Source organism: Salvelinus alpinus, chromosome 19 (assembly GCF_045679555.1).
Source record: "Salvelinus alpinus chromosome 19, SLU_Salpinus.1, whole genome shotgun sequence".
Taxonomy (NCBI): domain Eukaryota; kingdom Metazoa; phylum Chordata; class Actinopteri; order Salmoniformes; family Salmonidae; genus Salvelinus; species Salvelinus alpinus.
The window spans coordinates 28,626,460-28,644,497 of NC_092104.1; the positions used below are offsets into that span (position 1 = coordinate 28,626,460).

The 18,038-nt window shown below is 48.5% G+C and overlaps 2 protein-coding genes across 5 annotated transcripts in view; one reads left to right on the plus strand and one right to left on the minus strand.

Moving 5' to 3' along the window:
- Positions 1-18,038, minus strand: part of LOC139545239 (ras GTPase-activating-like protein IQGAP2) — a 101,428-nt gene that overhangs the window by 20,504 nt on the left and 62,886 nt on the right. For all 4 annotated transcript variants that reach the window (XR_011669014.1, XM_071352794.1, XM_071352793.1 and 1 more), the window contains exons 14-24: positions 12,283-12,407; positions 11,794-11,957; positions 2,626-2,716; positions 2,291-2,458; positions 1,884-2,029; positions 1,509-1,679; positions 1,258-1,341; positions 1,038-1,109; positions 851-920; positions 470-678; positions 28-171 (exon numbers count right to left, since the gene is read on the minus strand). Coding sequence is in view for 3 of the 4 variants with exons in the window: in XM_071352794.1 (XP_071208895.1) it covers positions 28-171; positions 470-678; positions 851-920; positions 1,038-1,109; positions 1,258-1,341; positions 1,509-1,679; positions 1,884-2,029; positions 2,291-2,458; positions 2,626-2,716; positions 11,794-11,957; positions 12,283-12,407 (1,444 nt within the window). In the remaining variant the exon portion in view is untranslated. The remainder of the gene's footprint in view (positions 1-27; positions 172-469; positions 679-850; positions 921-1,037; positions 1,110-1,257; positions 1,342-1,508; positions 1,680-1,883; positions 2,030-2,290; positions 2,459-2,625; positions 2,717-11,793; positions 11,958-12,282; positions 12,408-18,038) is intronic.
- On the plus strand, positions 6,961-10,978 carry LOC139545983 (proteinase-activated receptor 3-like; the record flags this gene model as incomplete). Its single annotated transcript, XM_071354247.1, has 1 exon — positions 6,961-10,978. A coding segment is annotated over one exon (585 nt), but the record flags the coding sequence as incomplete, so codon positions are not given.

An 18,038-nucleotide genomic window follows, 5' to 3' on the forward strand; every position in this document is an offset into this window, starting at 1 on the left:
TTAGTGTGTTCTGTGTTTCGAACTCACCTGCAGCAGGTAGAAGAGGTGCTGGTAAGCCTCTAGTTTCTTCCTCTTGTCTTTGCTCAGTGCCTTGATGCCCTGCCTGTCCCCTGCAGCCAGCTCTTCTTTACTCTTCTTCACCGTCAGCTTCTTACTATGGGAAACCACATCCTGGAAAGATGGACAGTAGGCAGCATGAAAAAAGCCCTGCTCACCTATCCAGTTGTGTTTGATCAGTGATAACTTTAAGAAAGACAGGGAAGAGGAATGCATTATCCAAGTATCTGAGCAGGCCTATGACTATTGTAGACTAAGCGCTATCTCCAGAAACAGTTGTTATCAGCAGCATAAGGGGAATGGCTCTGGGAACTGTAGCAGGACTGTTGGGAATAAGCAGTTTCTCAGTTGTGTTGAAAAGCATTGTTTTGTCAGTCATGTTCCCTCGGTGTGTTGAACTATAAAATATCACCTGTAGGGTGATCCTGTTCTTGACTAGCAGGCCAATCTTAATGTCCATCAGGTTGAGGTCTTTCTCCATCTGCTGATTGGAGCGGATCTTAGTGACCACTTCCTCCCTAAGCCGTGTCACTTCCTGTTCTTCCAGTAGGTCCAGGCTGCTCTGCTCCAGCAGGTGTACAAACTTACGCACCACCGACAGAGGAGGGTCCTGAGCCCCGGCTACAGGGCAGACACAAAAAGAGAAAGACGGACACAGACAAACATAAAAACATTAAAAAGATAAACAAATGAACATTGCAATTGTATCGGAGAGGTTCAGGTAGTTCCTTCTCTGTCTGAAACTGTGACTTCTTTAAAAATGTGTGACGTATTAAATGCTGTCTGAACTCACTGAGTGTTCTGTAATCGTCTCTGGCTTTGTTAGCCTTGAGGAAAGCCTGGATCTTCACTATGTCTTTCTCCTGAACATACAAACAAGACAGAAGGTAATCAAGCTTCAGCAAATATCACTGACGAATAATATGATATAATATGAATACATTACATAACTCCTCATTTGTAGGTGCTTTGTTACTCACATGGTCTTTGAAATACTGCAGTCTTTGAGAGTATTTACTTTTGGCTCTCCACATTTTAACGAACGACTGAAGCTGGACCAGGAGGAATACAACAATGTCAGCAACGGGAAACTGTGTTTTAATTTGAGATGAGTCTCCTGAAAATTGACACTTGCTTTCTCACCATTTCAAACTAATGTTCTCTCTTTCCAATAAGGCTCACAGCCCCAAAACACATTACCTTGACGACAGTCCCCACGTTGCTTTGTAGCACATTAATTCTGTCTTTGTATATCTTCCTCTGTTTATAGCCCTTCCAGGAGGCCTATATATAAACATGAGGAAATCAAAACCAGAACCAGCTCTGTCCATGTGTGTTTCAGTATTTTTGAGTAAACTACAAAAGCAGTACGTGAATATTAACTGTAGATATTACATTTGTGTTTGACTTAATAAACCGGTCGGTGTAGAACATATGACACAGTATAGTACCTGTAGTCGGACCACGTGTGGTTCTTGTTGTCGTAGGAAGTCCAGTCTCTGGGCGTGAGCTCTCCTCACCAGGTAACCTCTAACCCGAGCCTGTAGCTGAGTTACTAGGGCCTCGTTGGCCAACCATAACTGCTCCCTGTTATACTCCGCTGTCACACTTCCAACCACACTCTGACCAGGGGACACACACATGAATACTCTTCTAGTGTTGTAATGTATTATACATGACTTACAACATGTTACGTGGTCTATGGTAAAGTGTAATTTAGTATGAGAATGTTATTTGTACATTGTCCCAACGTTTTAAGTAACATATTTTCATCAATTATAATGTAGAAAGGTATTTCTCCAACATACAAGCAGGTGTGGATGTACCTGTATTTCCTCTCTGCTGAGCTGTGTGCTGTTGTGTGTGAAGTCCTCTGGCTCCTCCCAAGTCCCCTCTCTGTTCTCCAGGTTGTAGTAGTAGTCATAACCTCCCTTGATCTGGTGTTTCACCCACACACTGTCACTGCTGCCTGCTGCAGAGGAAACAACATGTCATACATTTAGGGAGGAATCCTGAATAGGGATGAATCCTAACCTGAGACCATCCTAATCTCCAGCATTTGACGTTACACGTTAAGACAAGTTGGGAGGGTAATGTCTTGAATTGTGTGAGAGAAAGTGTCTTGACGAGAGAACAAACATCCATAAATGCTTATTTAGTCTGTTACATTGTAGGTGTAGGCGTACAAATGAGTAATACATTGATTTATAAAGCAGATTGTATGCCAGGTTACCAGTAGTAACGTTGAGGTCCTGGCGCTGGCCCAGCTGTGTCTGGTAGGTGTCTGCACACTCAGACAGAACCCCTCTCAGCCCTGGCAGGGGTGATTGGAGGGCCTGCAGGGTGATTTGGGAGTCTCCCGCCACCACCTCCCTGTTGATGTCTGCCACTGCTCCAGCCACTGCCACAGATGAAACACACAAAGGAACAGTTATGACATTTTGGTAATTTAGCAGACACTCTTATCCAGTGGCTGGAGTTAAGACATTTGAAAGGTTGAAGAACTTCTAAGAACATATTTGTTGATGGTTTAGAGCATGTGGTTGTGAGTGAGCATGGTGTGCCTACATGTGAGAGCTTCCTCTTCATCTTGGTTGGCTGTGTGTACGCCTTCTTGGATCTGGTTGAGCCACAGCACAGCAGACTCATCCCCCGAGCTCTGGAGTCACAGACACATACTGAGTCAATCTCTGCTTTTCAGAGTGGTAGACCACACGAACAAAAACAAACAATGCAATGCCAAATTCTAGCTTGAGATGTTCACATATAATTAGAACTTTGCTGTAATTTTAGCGCTTGAGTTAGGACCACAAATCTCAAGTTAGGATTGAGCCTTAACTGAATGTTCTTTTTCCAAACACTATCCAAGACAGCACATGTACAGTTGGCATTCCAAAGCAACAGCTAAATATATCATACCTGGGTTCAAATACAAAATAATTTAAAATAGTTTGAGCACTTCAGGCCAAATGGACAGGGTCTTTCTATTGGTTTATTAAGCCAGGCAAGCTCAAACAGGCACAGATAAATTATTTGTAAAGATTGTTCAAGTATTTGAAGCCCAGGTATGAAGCATATTAACAGCTACGAAAACAGCACTAGCATGAACAAGAAGCTCTACCATTTCCTCTGTGTCCACAGGTAAGACCTGAGGGAAAATGTTAAAACCCTGATTGTTAGTTAGTGGCCAAAACATCTTCAGCTCAGTCCACAACATTGGTCATGGGGGCTCAAACACCACCTAAAATAGCAGAAAAGCCTCACTGAACGTTTATTCTCCCTAACCACACAAAAGGCAGGAAGGAAGTCAAGGGAAAACATGCCCTTGGTTTCTGCCATGAAGTGGATCTGATGTTGACCTGAGAATTACCCACTGACCGTACAGTATCTGAATAGCTTTAGGACATGCAGTCAATCTTGTTACTGTAACATTAGGCTAGTCAAGAAGATCTTCATTAGTCAAGAAGGTCTTCAGTCACAGAAACTTGCACAATAAACCCATAACATTGAAACAGCCAAAGGTCTTCCTGGGAATGGGATAATAGAACACTAAGGGAAAAAACCAAAGTGAGAAATGCACTGTAAACTATTAGGGTGTCTCCTCCCGCTGCAACGAATGTCTCCTCCCACTACACCGAATCAGCAAATAGCTGCTGACACAGAGATCAGGAATTCAGTTTCAGGACTGGACATGAAAAAAATACACACACAAAATGCATACAGCCTGATGGTTCAGTGTTAACACTATCGGAGTGTGGACTTACAGTACAGTAGCCTGTCTGACCAAGTGAACCAGCAGTCTGGATGGCCAGTTGATCCTGCTAGTTGTTGATCCTGCTGGTGGTTGATCCTGCTAGTAGACAACTAGCCTATAGCAGGTCTAGTGAAGAACTAGAGGGCTTTGAGTTGGAATAATAACGTGGAAGAGATAGGAGAAAGACATTGCAAACCTACTATCTGGGATACTCTTCTGTCTGTTGGTAGAACTCTCTCTCCAGGACAATGGTTAAGTCACTTTCTTTTTACATTTCTCATTAGGATTTTATAGAACCTCTAAGAACCTTAACCTTGGAATTTCATATTACATTTGGGACTTTTTATCCACTTGGTAAAGCTGTTTATTGTCAGTTCTTTAGGCTGAGTTGAATGGTTCCGTTTCCCCTCAAACAGGAAAACAAGACATGTTTTCTCTAACCAAATGTTATGCCAGAAGGTCTTCAGCTTGACAATATACACATGGAGATTCACTCTTCCCCCAGTATACTGTCACATTTGGTCACATGTATGATGAAGTCTAAATCATCATACATGTTTTAAACAGAATTTTCAGATAACTAACTTTAAAACAACATTTCCATTTTATACTGTGTTTCATGACTATGTATGCAAAGTATAAAACCTCTCATGTGAATTAAAATCTATGGAAATATTCTTCCCCCTATTTTACCGCAAACAGAGGAGAAACTCAAGACAAAAAGAACGGTCCCAGATGTGTTGAAACCAAAGACATTCAATGGCAGGGGATACGAGTCCAACTGTACAGCAGAGACAGGGCCCCCCAGCCTGGTCCCGCTGTCCCCTGGGGCCCCTGGGCTGGAGGACCCTGCAGCAGCCTACACCACGGGGCTCCTCAGCACCAGGCTCATCCCCTCAGCCTATCTCCTGGCCATGGCAGTGGGCATCCCCTCTAACGCTTTCATCCTGGCCTTCCTGAGGCTCCGGGCCAGGTCCTACTCCATGGCTGTCCTCTACCTGAGCCTGGCCCTCTCTGACCTGCTCCTCCTGCTCTCCCTGGCCCTCCGCATCCACTACCACCTCAACGGAAACAACTGGGTGTTCGGCGAGGTGGCCTGACGCGTCGTCACCGCCTGTTTCTACTGCAACGTCTACTGCTCTGCCCACACCATCGCATGCATCAGCCTCAAGCGCTACCTATAAAACTGTGAAGGACCTCGGCGTTACTCTGGACCCTGATCTCTCTTTTGACGAACATATCAAGACTGTTTCAAGGACAGCTTTTTTCCATCTACGTAACATTGCAAAAATCTGAAATTTTCTGTCCAAAAATGATGCAGAAAAATTAATCCATGCATTTGTTACTTCTAGGTTAGACTACTGCAATGCTCTACTTTCCGGCTACCCGGATAAAGCACTAAATAAACTTCAGTTAGTGCTAAATACGGCTGCTAGAATCCTGACTAGAACCAAGAAATTTGATCATATTACTCCAGTGCTAGCCTCCCTACACTGGCTTCCTGTTAAGGCAAGGGCTGATTTCAAGGTTTTACTGTTAACCTATAAAGCGTTACATGGGCTTGCTCCTACCTATCTTTCCGAGTTGGTCCTGCCGTACATACCTACACGTACGCTACGGTCACAAGACGCAGGCCTCCTAATTGTCCCTAGAATTTCTAAGCAAACAGCGGGAGGCAGGGCTTTCTCCTATAGATCTCCATTTTTATGGAATAGTCTGCCTACCCATGTGAGAGACGCAGACTCGGTCTCAACCTTTAAGTCTTTACTGAAGACTTATCTCTTCAGTAGGTCATATGATTGAGTGTAGTCTGGCCCAGGAGTGTGAAGGTGAACGGAAAGGCTCTGGAGCAACGAACCGCCCTTGCTGTCTCTGCCTGGCCGGTTCCCCTCTCTCCACTGGGATTCTCTGGCCCTAACCCTATTACAGGGGCTGAGTCACTGGCTTACTGGTGCTCTTTCATGCCGTCCCTAGGAGGGGTGCGTCACTTGAGTGGGTTGAGTTACTGACGTGATCTTCCTGTCTGGGTTGGCGCCCCCCCTTGGTTTGTGCTGTGGTGGAGATCTTTGTGGGCTATACTCGGCCTTGTCTCAGGACTGTAAGTTGGTGGTTGAAGATATCCCTCTAGTGGTGTGGGGGCTGTGCTTTGGCAGAGTGGGTGGGGTTATATCCTTCCTGTTTGGCCCTGTCCGGGGGTATCATCGGATGGGGCCACAATGTCTCCTGACCCCTCCTGTCTCAGCCTCCAGTATTTATGCTGCAGTAGTTTATGTGTCGGGGGGCTAGGGTCAGTTGGTTATACCTGGAGTACTTCTCCTATCTTATCCAGTGTCCTGTGTGAATTTAAGTATGCTCTCTCTAATTCTCTCGTTCTCTCTTTCTTTCTCTCTCTCGGAGAACCTGAGCCCTAGGACCATACGCCACGGCAAACCGGGCATGATGACTCCTTGCTGTCCCCAGTCCACCTGGCCTTGCTGCTGTTCCAGTTTCAACTGTTCTGCCTGCTGTTATGGAACCCCTACCTGTTCAACTCTTAATGATCGGCTATGAAAAGCCAACTGACTTTTATTCCTGATTATTATTTGACCATGCTTGTCATTTATGAACATTTTGAAAATCTTGGCTCTCTCTAATTCTCTCCTTCTCTCTCTCTTTCTCTCTCTCGGAGGACCTGAGCCCTGGGACCGTGCGTCGGGGCTGCCGGGCGTGATGGCTCCTTGCTGTCCCCAGTCCACCTGGCCTTGCTGCTATTCCAGTTTCAGCTGTTCTGCCTGCGGTTATGGAACCGCCACCTGTCCCGGACCTGCTATTTTCAACTCTTGATGATCGGCTATGAAAAGCCAACTGAAAATTATTCATGATTATTATTTGACCATGCTTGTCACTTATGAACATTTTGAACATCTTGGCATAGTTCTGTTATAATCTCCACCCAGCACAGCCAGAAGAGGACTGGCCACCCCTCATAGCCTGGTTCCTCTCTAGGTTTCTTCCTAGGTTTTGGCCTTTGTAGGGAGTTTTTCCTAGCCACCGTGCTTCTACACCTGCATTGCTTGCTGTTTGGGGTTTTAGGCTGGGTGTCTGTACAGCACTTCGAGATATTAGCTGATGTACGAAGGGCTATATAAAATAAACTTGATTTGATTTGATACCTGGCCGTGGTGAGGCCCTTCCTCTACAGTCGGCTGCCCAAGAAGGCCTGGACCCTGGGGGCAAGCCTGGGCATGTGGGGCCTGTTTGGAGCAGCTGCGGTACCAGAGCTCCTGGTGAGGCAGAGCTTCTTGCTGCCCCGTATGGGCCTCATCACCTGCCATGACATACTGCCCCTGGAGGAGGATTCCCATGCCCTGCTGGTGCCCTACAGGCTGACACTGGTCTGTTTAGGGTTCCTCGTGCCATTTGTGACCTGTGCCTGGACCCATGTGGCGGTGGTATGGCACCTGGGTCGCTCAGGCCTCGACTGGACACCCTTCATCAGAGTCAGTACACTGGTCTTCCTCATCTTCACCGTGTGTTTCGCTCCCAGTGGCGTCCTCCATATTGCCCACTATGTGAGGCTGTCCACCAGTGGAGAGGACGGGCTGTATGTGTACTCCAGCGCTGCAGTGTGTCTGTGCTGCTTCCACAGCTGTCTGGACCCATTCCTGTGTGTGCTCATGTCCAGGACAACTGCCTCCAGACGACGCTTTGCTTCGCTCAGAAGGACACCTCAGAGACTTGCTGTTCCGGTGTAGAGAATCTGTGTGTGTGTGTGTGTGTGTGTGTGTGCGCGTGTGTTGGAAAGAAGGCCGATTTAAAGCAATGATATTCGAGTGATAGACTGTTTTAAAACTCTGCAGCTGCAATTAAAAAAAAGGTGACCCCGAAAGCCAGATGGAGTTGGGTAAATTAGACACGCATTCGGTCTTTATATTACTGTGGTATAGGTTATGCTGCATTCGGTCTTTATATTACTGTGGTATAGGTTATGCTGCATTCGGTCTTTATATTACTGTGGTATAGGTTATGCTGCATTCGGTCTTTATATTACTGTGGTATAGGTTATGCTGCATTCGGTCTTTATATTACTGTGGTATAGGTTATGCTGCATTCGGTCTTTATATTACTGTGGTATAGGTTATGCTGCAGCAAATGTAGGCCTACCTGTCACAAGAAAAAAAAAAGTGACCATAATGAGATGATAGGTCTACATGCATTGTGAATTGCACTCCATACTGAGATGGGTCTGTCCCCACCCTAAGAGTTGATTCATCATGCAGAGGTTGTAGTGAAGCCAGATGTAGACATTGCATATAATTTAACAGTTCCATTTCAGGCTATGCTATTCATATAAATATTTTATTATAATTTACCGGTTTCTCGCAGTTATTTATCCCAGGAAAAGAGAGTGGTTTTGGGTGGGAAATCCCGGTAAACAGGTTCCTGCATTCTTATGACTGACTGCATTTCACACTACTTCTGGATTATAATTGGACTGTAAAGCTTGTATGAATGTCCTGCTTAATATAATGTTTGTGTAATCATCGCAAATCCACTGCATTATATGTAAAACACTTCAACCAGAAAAATGGCACTTTGGCTAGCTTTGGCTAGTACAGTCTATGTCAATCAGTGTTAGTGTTCTAGTTAATAACCTCTACAGGAACGGGATGGTTGCTGCTAACGTGCACTAATGTGACTAGAATGACATTGTAAGTAACAGCCAACTTTCCAGGACATACAGTGCCTTGCAAAAGTTTTCACCCTCCTTGGTGTTTTTCCTATTTTGTTGCATTACAACCTGCAATTTAAATAGATTTTTATTTGGATTTCATGTCTGGTGCAAACAATTACCTTCAGAAGTCACAATTAGTTTAAAAAAATCCATCTGTGTGCAATGTAAGTGTCACATGATCTCAGTATATATACACACCTGTTCTGAAAGGCCCCAGAGACTGCAACAACACTAAGCAAGGGGCACCACCAAGCAAGCGGCACCATGAAGACAAAGGAGCACTCCAAACAGGTCAGGGACAAAGTTGTGGAGAAGTATAGATCAGGGTTAGGTTATAAAAAAATATCAGAAACTTTGAACGTCCCACAGAGCACCATTAAATCCATTATTAAAAAATGGAAAGAATATGGCACCACAACAAACCTGACAAGAGAGGGCCGCCCACCAAAACTCACAGACCAGGCAAGGAGGGCATTAATCAGAGAAGCAACAAAGAGACCAAAGATAACCCTGAAGGAGCTGCAAAGCTCCACAGCGGAGATTGGAGTATTTGTCCGTAGGAGGACTTTTAGCCGTACACTCCAGAGCTGGGCTTTACGGAAGAGTGGCCAGAAATAAATAAAGTTTGGTGTTCGCCAAAAGGCATGTGGGAGACTCCACAAACATATGGAAGAAGGTACTCTGGTCAGATGAGACTAAAATTGAGCTTTTTGGCCATCAAGGAAAACCCGATGTCTGGCGCAAACCCAACACCTCGCATCACCCCGAGAACACCATCCATCCGCATCATGCTGTGGGGATGTTTTTCATTGGCAGGGACTGGGAAACTGGTCAGAATTTAAGTAATGATGGATGGCACTAAATACAGGGAAATTCTTGAGGGAAACCTGTTTCAGTCTTCCAGAGATTTGAGACTGGGACGGAGGTTCACCTTCCAGCAGGACAATGATCCTAAGCATACTGCTAAAGCAACACTTGAGTGGTTCAAGAGGAAACATTTAAAATGTCTTGGAATGGCCTAGTCAAAGCCAAGACCTCAATCCAATTGAAAATCTGTACACCAGCGGAACCAATCCAACTTGAAGGAGCTGGAGCAGTTTTGCCTTGAAGAATGGGCAAAAATCCCAGTGTCTAGATGTGGCAAGCTTATAGAGACATACCCCAAGACACTTGCAGCTGTAATTACTGCAAAAGGTGGCTCTACAAAGTATTGACTTGCGGGGGTGAATAGTTATGCACGCTCAAGTTCTGTTTTTTTTGTCTTATTTCTTGTTTGTTTCACAATAAAAAAAAATGTGCATCTTCAAAGTGGTAGGCATGTTGTGTAAATCAAATGATACCAACCCCCCCAAAATCAATTTTAATTCCAGGTTGTAAGGCAACAAAATAGGAAAAATGCCAAGGGAGGTGAAAACTTTCGCAAGCCACTGTATGCATGTCTTATATGTGCAGAAAGCTTAAATTCTTGTTAATCTAACTGCACTGTCCAATTTACAATACCATGCTATTGTTTGAGGAGAGGGCACAACAAAACTTTTATCACGGCAACTGGTTTGAGATATTCACCAATCTTGCGCCGCTTTGTCATCCTGAGGGTCCCAGAGATAAAAATGTAGCATAGTTTTTCTTGATAAAATCTATTTTTATATATAAATGTAGTTACTGGCTTTTACAGTTTGAACTCCTGCTGTGTATGTGTCTCTCTTCACAGTCCCCGCTGTTCCATAAGGTGTATTTTTATCTGTTTAAAAAAAATCTGATTCTACTGCTTGCATCAGTTACCTGATGTGGAATAGAGTTCCATGTAGCCATGGCTCTATGTAGTACTGTGCGCCTCCCATAGTCTGTCAAATATTACCAACTATTTTCTGTATAAATAGCCTCTACAATCTATGTAAACATATTTTCTCTTTCTTGGAAAGCTGTAAGTGTTATAATATGATTCAGTACTTGTTGCTATCATCAACTGATTTGAGCCAGTGTATGGCTGTGGATTCACTGCATTGTTTGTACGGAATGTTGGCATATTGGCAGATCATTTGAAAAATGCGTGGAATCACTACACTTAAACTGGCTGGCTGGCTGGCTAGCTAACAAACATACTGTGCAGATAATCTTAAAAATCATTGTTTTACACAATATCTTATCACAGCACTGGCTGACTGATGGCTTACCAACTCCCTTACCAAAATGGCTGACCATTTATACCGTCATAGAAGGTTCATGTCCATTCTAGTATTGATGGTTTCATTTGTGTACTTTATCAGCAAGGATGTCCTGAAAAGCCAGCTGGCGGCAACAGTGATGACAAAAACAATTCTCCCAGAGGATGTTAAGAAACCAGACAGTGTTGGAGCCAAAAAGGACACGACTACTTCAAAGTTACCTTCATGTACTGTTATGTCTTGTTCACAATGACAACTTGTAAATAATACCCTTTCAGTACAAATTAAGTGTATTCATGTAGGCCTATTCCCATACATTCATTTGTTAATTAATTCCCATTTTACTGAATATTTAAAATGGTCATATTGATAGAAGTAGATATCACACATCATAGAAGGAGCAGGGTTTACAGCATGCTCCCATTAATCACTGACCATCTCATTCATGTCTCAGGCCCTCTCTCTTATTAAGTCTAGGTTACAGATCTAGAGTGCGTCCCAAATGGCACCATATTCCCTATATAGTGCGCTACTTTTGACCAGAGCACTGGGCGCTGATCAAAATAACACACTATATAGCGAATAGGGCAACCTAGATCTGTAAGATCTGATCAACAGCTGTGATCCCAAGCCTCTGAGTAGCACTCTGTCCATGAAATGAATGAAGATTTCTCTGCTCTTGAGGGAATATACACGGAGTGTACTAAACATTAGGAACACCTTCCTAATATTGAGTTGCACCTCCCCTGTTGCTCTCAGAAAAGCCTCAATTCATCGGGCATGGACTCTACAAGGTGTTGAAAGCGTTCCACAGAGATGCTGGCCCATGTTGACTCCAATGCTTCCCACAGTTGGGTCAAGTTGGCTGGATGTCCTTTGGGTGGTGGACCATTCTTGATACACACGGGAAACTGTTGAGTGAAAAAACCAGCAGCATTGCAGTTCTTGACGTACAAACCGGTGAGCCTGGCACCTACTACCATACCCCATTCAAAGGTACTTAAATCTTTTGTCTTGCACATTCACCCTCTGAGTGGCACACATACACAATCCATGTTTTGTACACTCAGTGTAGGATATCATAATGGCTGGCAGTATAATACCTTGCAGAGGATTAGCTTGGTGTTCTGCAGGACGTCGTGGTAGTGTTTGGCTGTGGCTGGGTTGACTCCCTGCAGTTTGGCCGTGGGCAGGAGCAGGGCAGAGAGGGTCTGGTTAGGGTCACCATAGCTCAGTGCCTCATTGATCTCAGATATAGCAATAATACCTAGAGGGGGAATGAGACAGACAGCACATGTAGTGAGATTGACAGTCAGGGGAGAGTTGGACAGTCAGGGGAGAGTTGGACAGTCAGGGGAGAGTTGAACTGCACCAAGCAGCAGGTGAACAACCATAATGACACTGAACTCAGTACTACTTCATCATGTAAATTTCAGATTTATAGTGTGTGGATTTATGTATTCGAGACTGCAGATTATTCTACCAGCCATAGTGAAATGGTTGGACTTAGCACCCTATCCCCTATGGGCCCTGGTCTAAATAGGGAATAGGGTTGCATTTGGGATGCAACCAGTTAAGAGGATGTGACCTACGCTCGTGTTCCTCGTGCACCTGCAGATTGACCGTGTCGATGGTCTTCTGAACATCATTCCAGGTGAGGAACTCCAGGCCGCGGGACAGACTGTTAGCTCTGAGGCTGATCAGAGTGTCTGCGTACCTGAGAGACAGGGGGAGAGGGGGATGGAGAGTGGTGAGAGGGGTAGAGGGGAAAAGAGGAAGAGGCAAGAGGAGAGAGTGGGAGGGGGGAGGGGCAAGGAGGAGAGGAGACAGCGAGAGGGGGGGGGGGGAGAGGGGGAAGGCCAAGGGAGGTTACATATTAGGCAGACAGACAGTTCTAGGTGTTATCTGTGTGCAACTGTGGTGAGCTGTGGAGAGTTTCCTCTCGAGGGACATGGTTGTGGGGTTACCTGTGATATGACAGATAGTTGTGGTGTTAGCTACCTGTGCAGGTTGTGAAGGTGTTGATGGTGTTATCTACCTGTGCAGGTTGTGAAGGTGTTGATGGTGTTAGCTACCTGTGCAGGTTGTGATGGTGGTGTTAGCTACCTGTGCAGGTTGTGATGGTGGTGTTAGCTACCTGTGCAGGTTGTGGTGGTGGTGTTAGCTACCTGTGCAGGTTGTGATGGTGGTGTTAGCTACTTGTGCAGGTTGTGATGGTGGTGTTAGCTACCTGTGCCAGGTCGTGATGGTGGTGGTGTTAGCTACCTGTGCAGGTCGTGATGGTGGTGGTGTTAGCTACTTGTGCAGGTCGTGATGGTGGTGTTAGCTACCTGTGCAGGTCGTGATGGTGTTAGCTACCTGTGCAGGTCGTGATGGTGTTAGCTACCTGTGCAGGTCGTGATGGTGTTAGCTACCTGTGCAGGTCGTGATGGTGTTAGCTACCTGTGCAGGTCGTGATGGTGTTAGCTACCTGTGCAGGTCGTGATGGTGTTAGCTACCTGTGCAGGTCGTGATGGTGTTGGTGGTGTTAGCTACCTGTGCAGGTCGTGAATGTGTTGGTGGTGTTAGCCACCTGTGCAGGTCGTGATGGTGTTGGTGATGTTAGCCACCTGTGCAGGTCGTGATGGTGGTGTAAGCCACCTGTGCAGGTCGTGATGGTGGTGTAAGCCACCTGTGCAGGTCGTGATGGTGGTGTAAGCCACCTGTGCAGGTCGTGATGGTGTTGGTGATGTTAGCTACCTGTGCAGGTCGTGATGGTGTTGGTGATGTTAGCTACCTGTGCAGGTCGTGATGGTGTTGGTGATGTTAGCCACCTGTGCAGGTCGTGATGGTGTTGGTGATGTTAGCTACCTGTGCAGGTCGTGATGGTGGTGTAAGCCACCTGTGCAGGTCGTGATGGTGTTGGTGATGTTAGCTACCTGTGCAGGTCGTGATGGTGTTAGCTACCTGTGCAGGTCGTGATGGTGTTAGCTACCTGTGCAGGTCGTGATGGTGTTAGCTACCTGTGCAGGTCGTGATGGTGTTAGCTACCTGTGCAGGTCGTGATGGTGGTGTAAGCCACCTGTGCAGGTCGTGATGGTGTTGGTGATGTTAGCTACCTGTGCAGGTCGTGATGGTGTTGGTGGTGTTAGCCACCTGTGCAGGTCGTGATGGTGTTGGTGATGTTAGCCACCTGTGCAGGTCGTGATGGTGGTGTAAGCCACCTGTGCAGGTCGTGATGGTGTTGGTGATGTTAGCTACCTGTGCAGGTCGTGATGGTGTTGGTGGTGTTAGCCACCTGTGCAGGTCGTGATGGTGTTGGTGATGTTAGCCACCTGTGCAGGTCGTGATGGTGGTGTAAGCCACCTGTGCAGGTCGTGATGGTGGTGTAAGCCACCTGTGCAGGTCGTGATGGTGGTGTAAGCCACCTGTGCAGGTCGTGATGGTGTTGGTGATGTTAGCTACCTGTGCAGGTCGTGATGGTGTTGGTGATGTTAGCCACCTGTGCAGGTCGTGATGGTGTTGGTGATGTTAGCCACCTGTGCAGGTCGTGATGGTGTTGGTGATGTTAGCTACCTGTGCAGGTCGTGATGGTGATGTTAGCTACCTGTGCAGGTCGTGATGGTGGTGTAAGCCACCTGTGCAGGTCGTGATGGTGTTGGTGATGTTAGCTACCTGTGCAGGTCGTGATGGTGTTAGCTACCTGTGCAGGTCGTGATGGTGTTAGCTACCTGTGCAGGTCGTGATGGTGTTAGCTACCTGTGCAGGTCGTGATGGTGTTGGTGGTGTTAGCCACCTGTGCAGGTCGTGATGGTGTTGGTGGTGTTAGCCACCTGTGCAGGTCGTGATGGTGTTGGTGATGTTAGCCACCTGTGCAGGTCGTGATGGTGGTGTAAGCCACCTGTGCAGGTCGTGATGGTGGTGTAAGCCACCTGTGCAGGTCGTGATGGTGGTGTAAGCCACCTGTGCAGGTCGTGATGGTGTTGGTGATGTTAGCTACCTGTGCAGGTCGTGATGGTGTTGGTGATGTTAGCCACCTGTGCAGGTCGTGATGGTGGTGTAAGCCACCTGTGCAGGTCGTGATGGTGGTGGTGATGTTAGCTACCTGTGCAGGTCGTGATGGTGTTGGTGATGTTAGCCACCTGTGCAGGTCGTGATGGTGGTGTAAGCCACCTGTGCAGGTCGTGATGGTGTTGGTGATGTTAGCTACCTGTGCAGGTCGTGATGGTGTTGGTGATGTTAGCCACCTGTGCAGGTCGTGATGGTGATGTTAGCCACCTGTGCAGGTCGTGATGGTGGTGTAAGCCACCTGTGCAGGTCGTGATGGTGTTGGTGATGTTAGCTACCTGTGCAGGTCGTGATGGTGATGTTAGCTACCTGTGCAGGTCGTGATGGTGGTGTAAGCCACCTGTGCAGGTCGTGATGGTGTTAGCTACCTGTGCAGGTCGTGATGGTGTTAGCTACCTGTGCAGGTCGTGATGGTGTTAGCTACCTGTGCAGGTCGTGATGGTGTTAGCTACCTGTGCAGGTCGTGATGGTGTTGGTGGTGTTAGCCACCTGTGCAGGTCGTGATGGTGTTGGTGGTGTTAGCCACCTGTGCAGGTCGTGATGGTGTTGGTGATGTTAGCCACCTGTGCATGTCGTGATGGTGTTGGTGATGTTAGCCACCTGTGCATGTCGTGATGGTGGTGTAAGCCACCTGTGCAGGTCGTGATGGTGGTGTAAGCCACCTGTGCAGGTCGTGATGGTGGTGTAAGCCACCTGTGCAGGTCGTGATGGTGTTGGTGATGTTAGCTACCTGTGCAGGTCGTGATGGTGTTGGTGATGTTAGCCACCTGTGCAGGTCGTGATGGTGGTGTAAGCCACCTGTGCAGGTCGTGATGGTGTTGGTGATGTTAGCTACCTGTGCAGGTCGTGATGGTGTTGGTGATGTTAGCCACCTGTGCAGGTCGTGATGGTGTTGGTGATGTTAGCCACCTGTGCAGGTCGTGATGGTGTTGGTGATGTTAGCCACCTGTGCAGGTCGTGATGGTGGTGTAAGCCACCTGTGCAGGTCGTGATGGTGTTGGTGATGTTAGCTACCTGTGCAGGTCGTGATGGTGTTGGTGATGTTAGCCACCTGTGCAGGTCGTGATGGTGTTGGTGATGTTAGCCACCTGTGCAGGTCGTGATGGTGGTGTAAGCCACCTGTGCAGGTCGTGATGGTGTTGGTGATGTTAGCCACCTGTGCAGGTCGTGATGGTGTTGGTGATGTTAGCCACCTGTGCAGGTCGTGATGGTGGTGTAAGCCACCTGTGCAGGTCGTGATGGCGGCGGTGATGTTAGCTACCTGTGCAGGTCGTGATGGCGGCGGTGATGTTAGCTACCTGTGCAGGTCGTGATGGCGGCGGTGATGTTAGCTACCTGTGCAGGTCGTGATGGCGGCGGTGATGTTAGCTACCTGTGCAGGTCGTGATGGCGGCGGTGATGTTAGCTACCTGTGCAGGTCGTGATGGCGGCGGTGATGTTAGCTACCTGTGCAGGTCGTGATGGCGGCGGTGATGTTAGCTACCTGTGCAGGTCGTGATGGCGGCGGTGATGTTAGCTACCTGTGCAGGTCGTGATGGCGGCGGTGATGTTAGCTACCTGTGCAGGTCGTGATGGCGGCGGTGATGTTAGCTACCTGTGCAGGTCGTGATGGCGGCGGTGATGTTAGCTACCTGTGCAGGTCGTGATGGCGGCGGTGATGTTAGCTACCTGTGCAGGTCGTGATGGCGGCGGTGTTAGCTACCTGTGCAGGTCGTGGTGGCGGCGGTGTTAGCTACCTGTGCAGGTCGTGGTGGCGGCGGTGTTAGCTACCTGTGCAGGTCGTGGTGGCGGCGGTGTTAGCTACCTGTGCAGGTCGTGGTGGCGGCGGTGTTAGCTACCTGTGCAGGTCGTGGTGGCGGCGGTGTTAGCTACCTGTGCAGGTCGTGGTGGCGGCGGTGTTAGCTACCTGTGCAGGTCGTGGTGGCGGCGGTGTTAGCTACCTGTGCAGGTCGTGGTGGCGGCGGTGTTAGCTACCTGTGCAGGTCGTGGTGGCGGCGGTGTTAGCTACCTGTGCAGGTCGTGGTGGCGGCGGTGTTAGCTACCTGTGCAGGTCGTGGTGGCGGCGGTGTTAGCTACCTGTGCAGGTCGTGGTGGCGGCGGTGTTAGCTACCTGTGCAGGTTGTGGTGGCGGCGGTGTTAGCTACCTGTGCAGGTTGTGGTGGCGGCGGTGTTAGCTACCTGTGCAGGTTGTGGTGGCGGCGGTGTTAGCTACCTGTGCAGGTTGTGGTGGCGGCGGTGTTAGCTACCTGTGCAGGTTGTGGTGGCGGCGGTGTTAGCTACCTGTGCAGGTTGTGGTGGCGGCGGTGTTAGCTACCTGTGCAGGTTGTGGTGGCGGCGGTGTTAGCTACCTGTGCAGGTTGTGGTGGCGGCGGTGTTAGCTACCTGTGCAGGTTGTGGTGGCGGCGGTGTTAGCTACCTGTGCAGGTTGTGGTGGCGGCGGTGTTAGCTACCTGTGCAGGTTGTGGTGGCGGCGGTGTTAGCTACCTGTGCAGGTTGTGGTGGCGGCGGTGTTAGCTACCTGTGCAGGTTGTGGTGGCGGCGGTGTTAGCTACCTGTGCAGGTTGTGGTGGCGGCGGTGTTAGCTACCTGTGCAGGTTGTGGTGGCGGCGGTGTTAGCTACCTGTGCAGGTTGTGGTGGCGGCGGTGTTAGCTACCTGTGCAGGTTGTGGTGGCGGCGGTGTTAGCTACCTGTGCAGGTTGTGGTGGCGGCGGTGTTAGCTACCTGTGCAGGTTGTGGTGGCGGCGGTGTTAGCTACCTGTGCAGGTTGTGGTGGCGGCGGTGTTAGCTACCTGTGCAGGTTGTGGTGGCGGCGGTGTTAGCTACCTGTGCAGGTTGTGGTGGCGGCGGTGTTAGCTACCTGTGCAGGTTGTGGTGGCGGCGGTGTTAGCTACCTGTGCAGGTTGTGGTGGCGGCGGTGTTAGCTACCTGTGCAGGTTGTGGTGGCGGCGGTGTTAGCTACCTGTGCAGGTTGTGGTGGCGGCGGTGTTAGCTACCTGTGCAGGTTGTGGTGGCGGCGGTGTTAGCTACCTGTGCAGGTTGTGGTGGCGGCGGTGTTAGCTACCTGTGCAGGTTGTGGTGGCGGCGGTGTTAGCTACCTGTGCAGGTTGTGGTGGCGGCGGTGTTAGCTACCTGTGCAGGTTGTGGTGGCGGCGGTGTTAGCTACCTGTGCAGGTTGTGGTGGCGGCGGTGTTAGCTACCTGTGCAGGTTGTGGTGGCGGCGGTGTTAGCTACCTGTGCAGGTTGTGGTGGCGGCGGTGTTAGCTACCTGTGCAGGTTGTGGTGGCGGCGGTGTTAGCTACC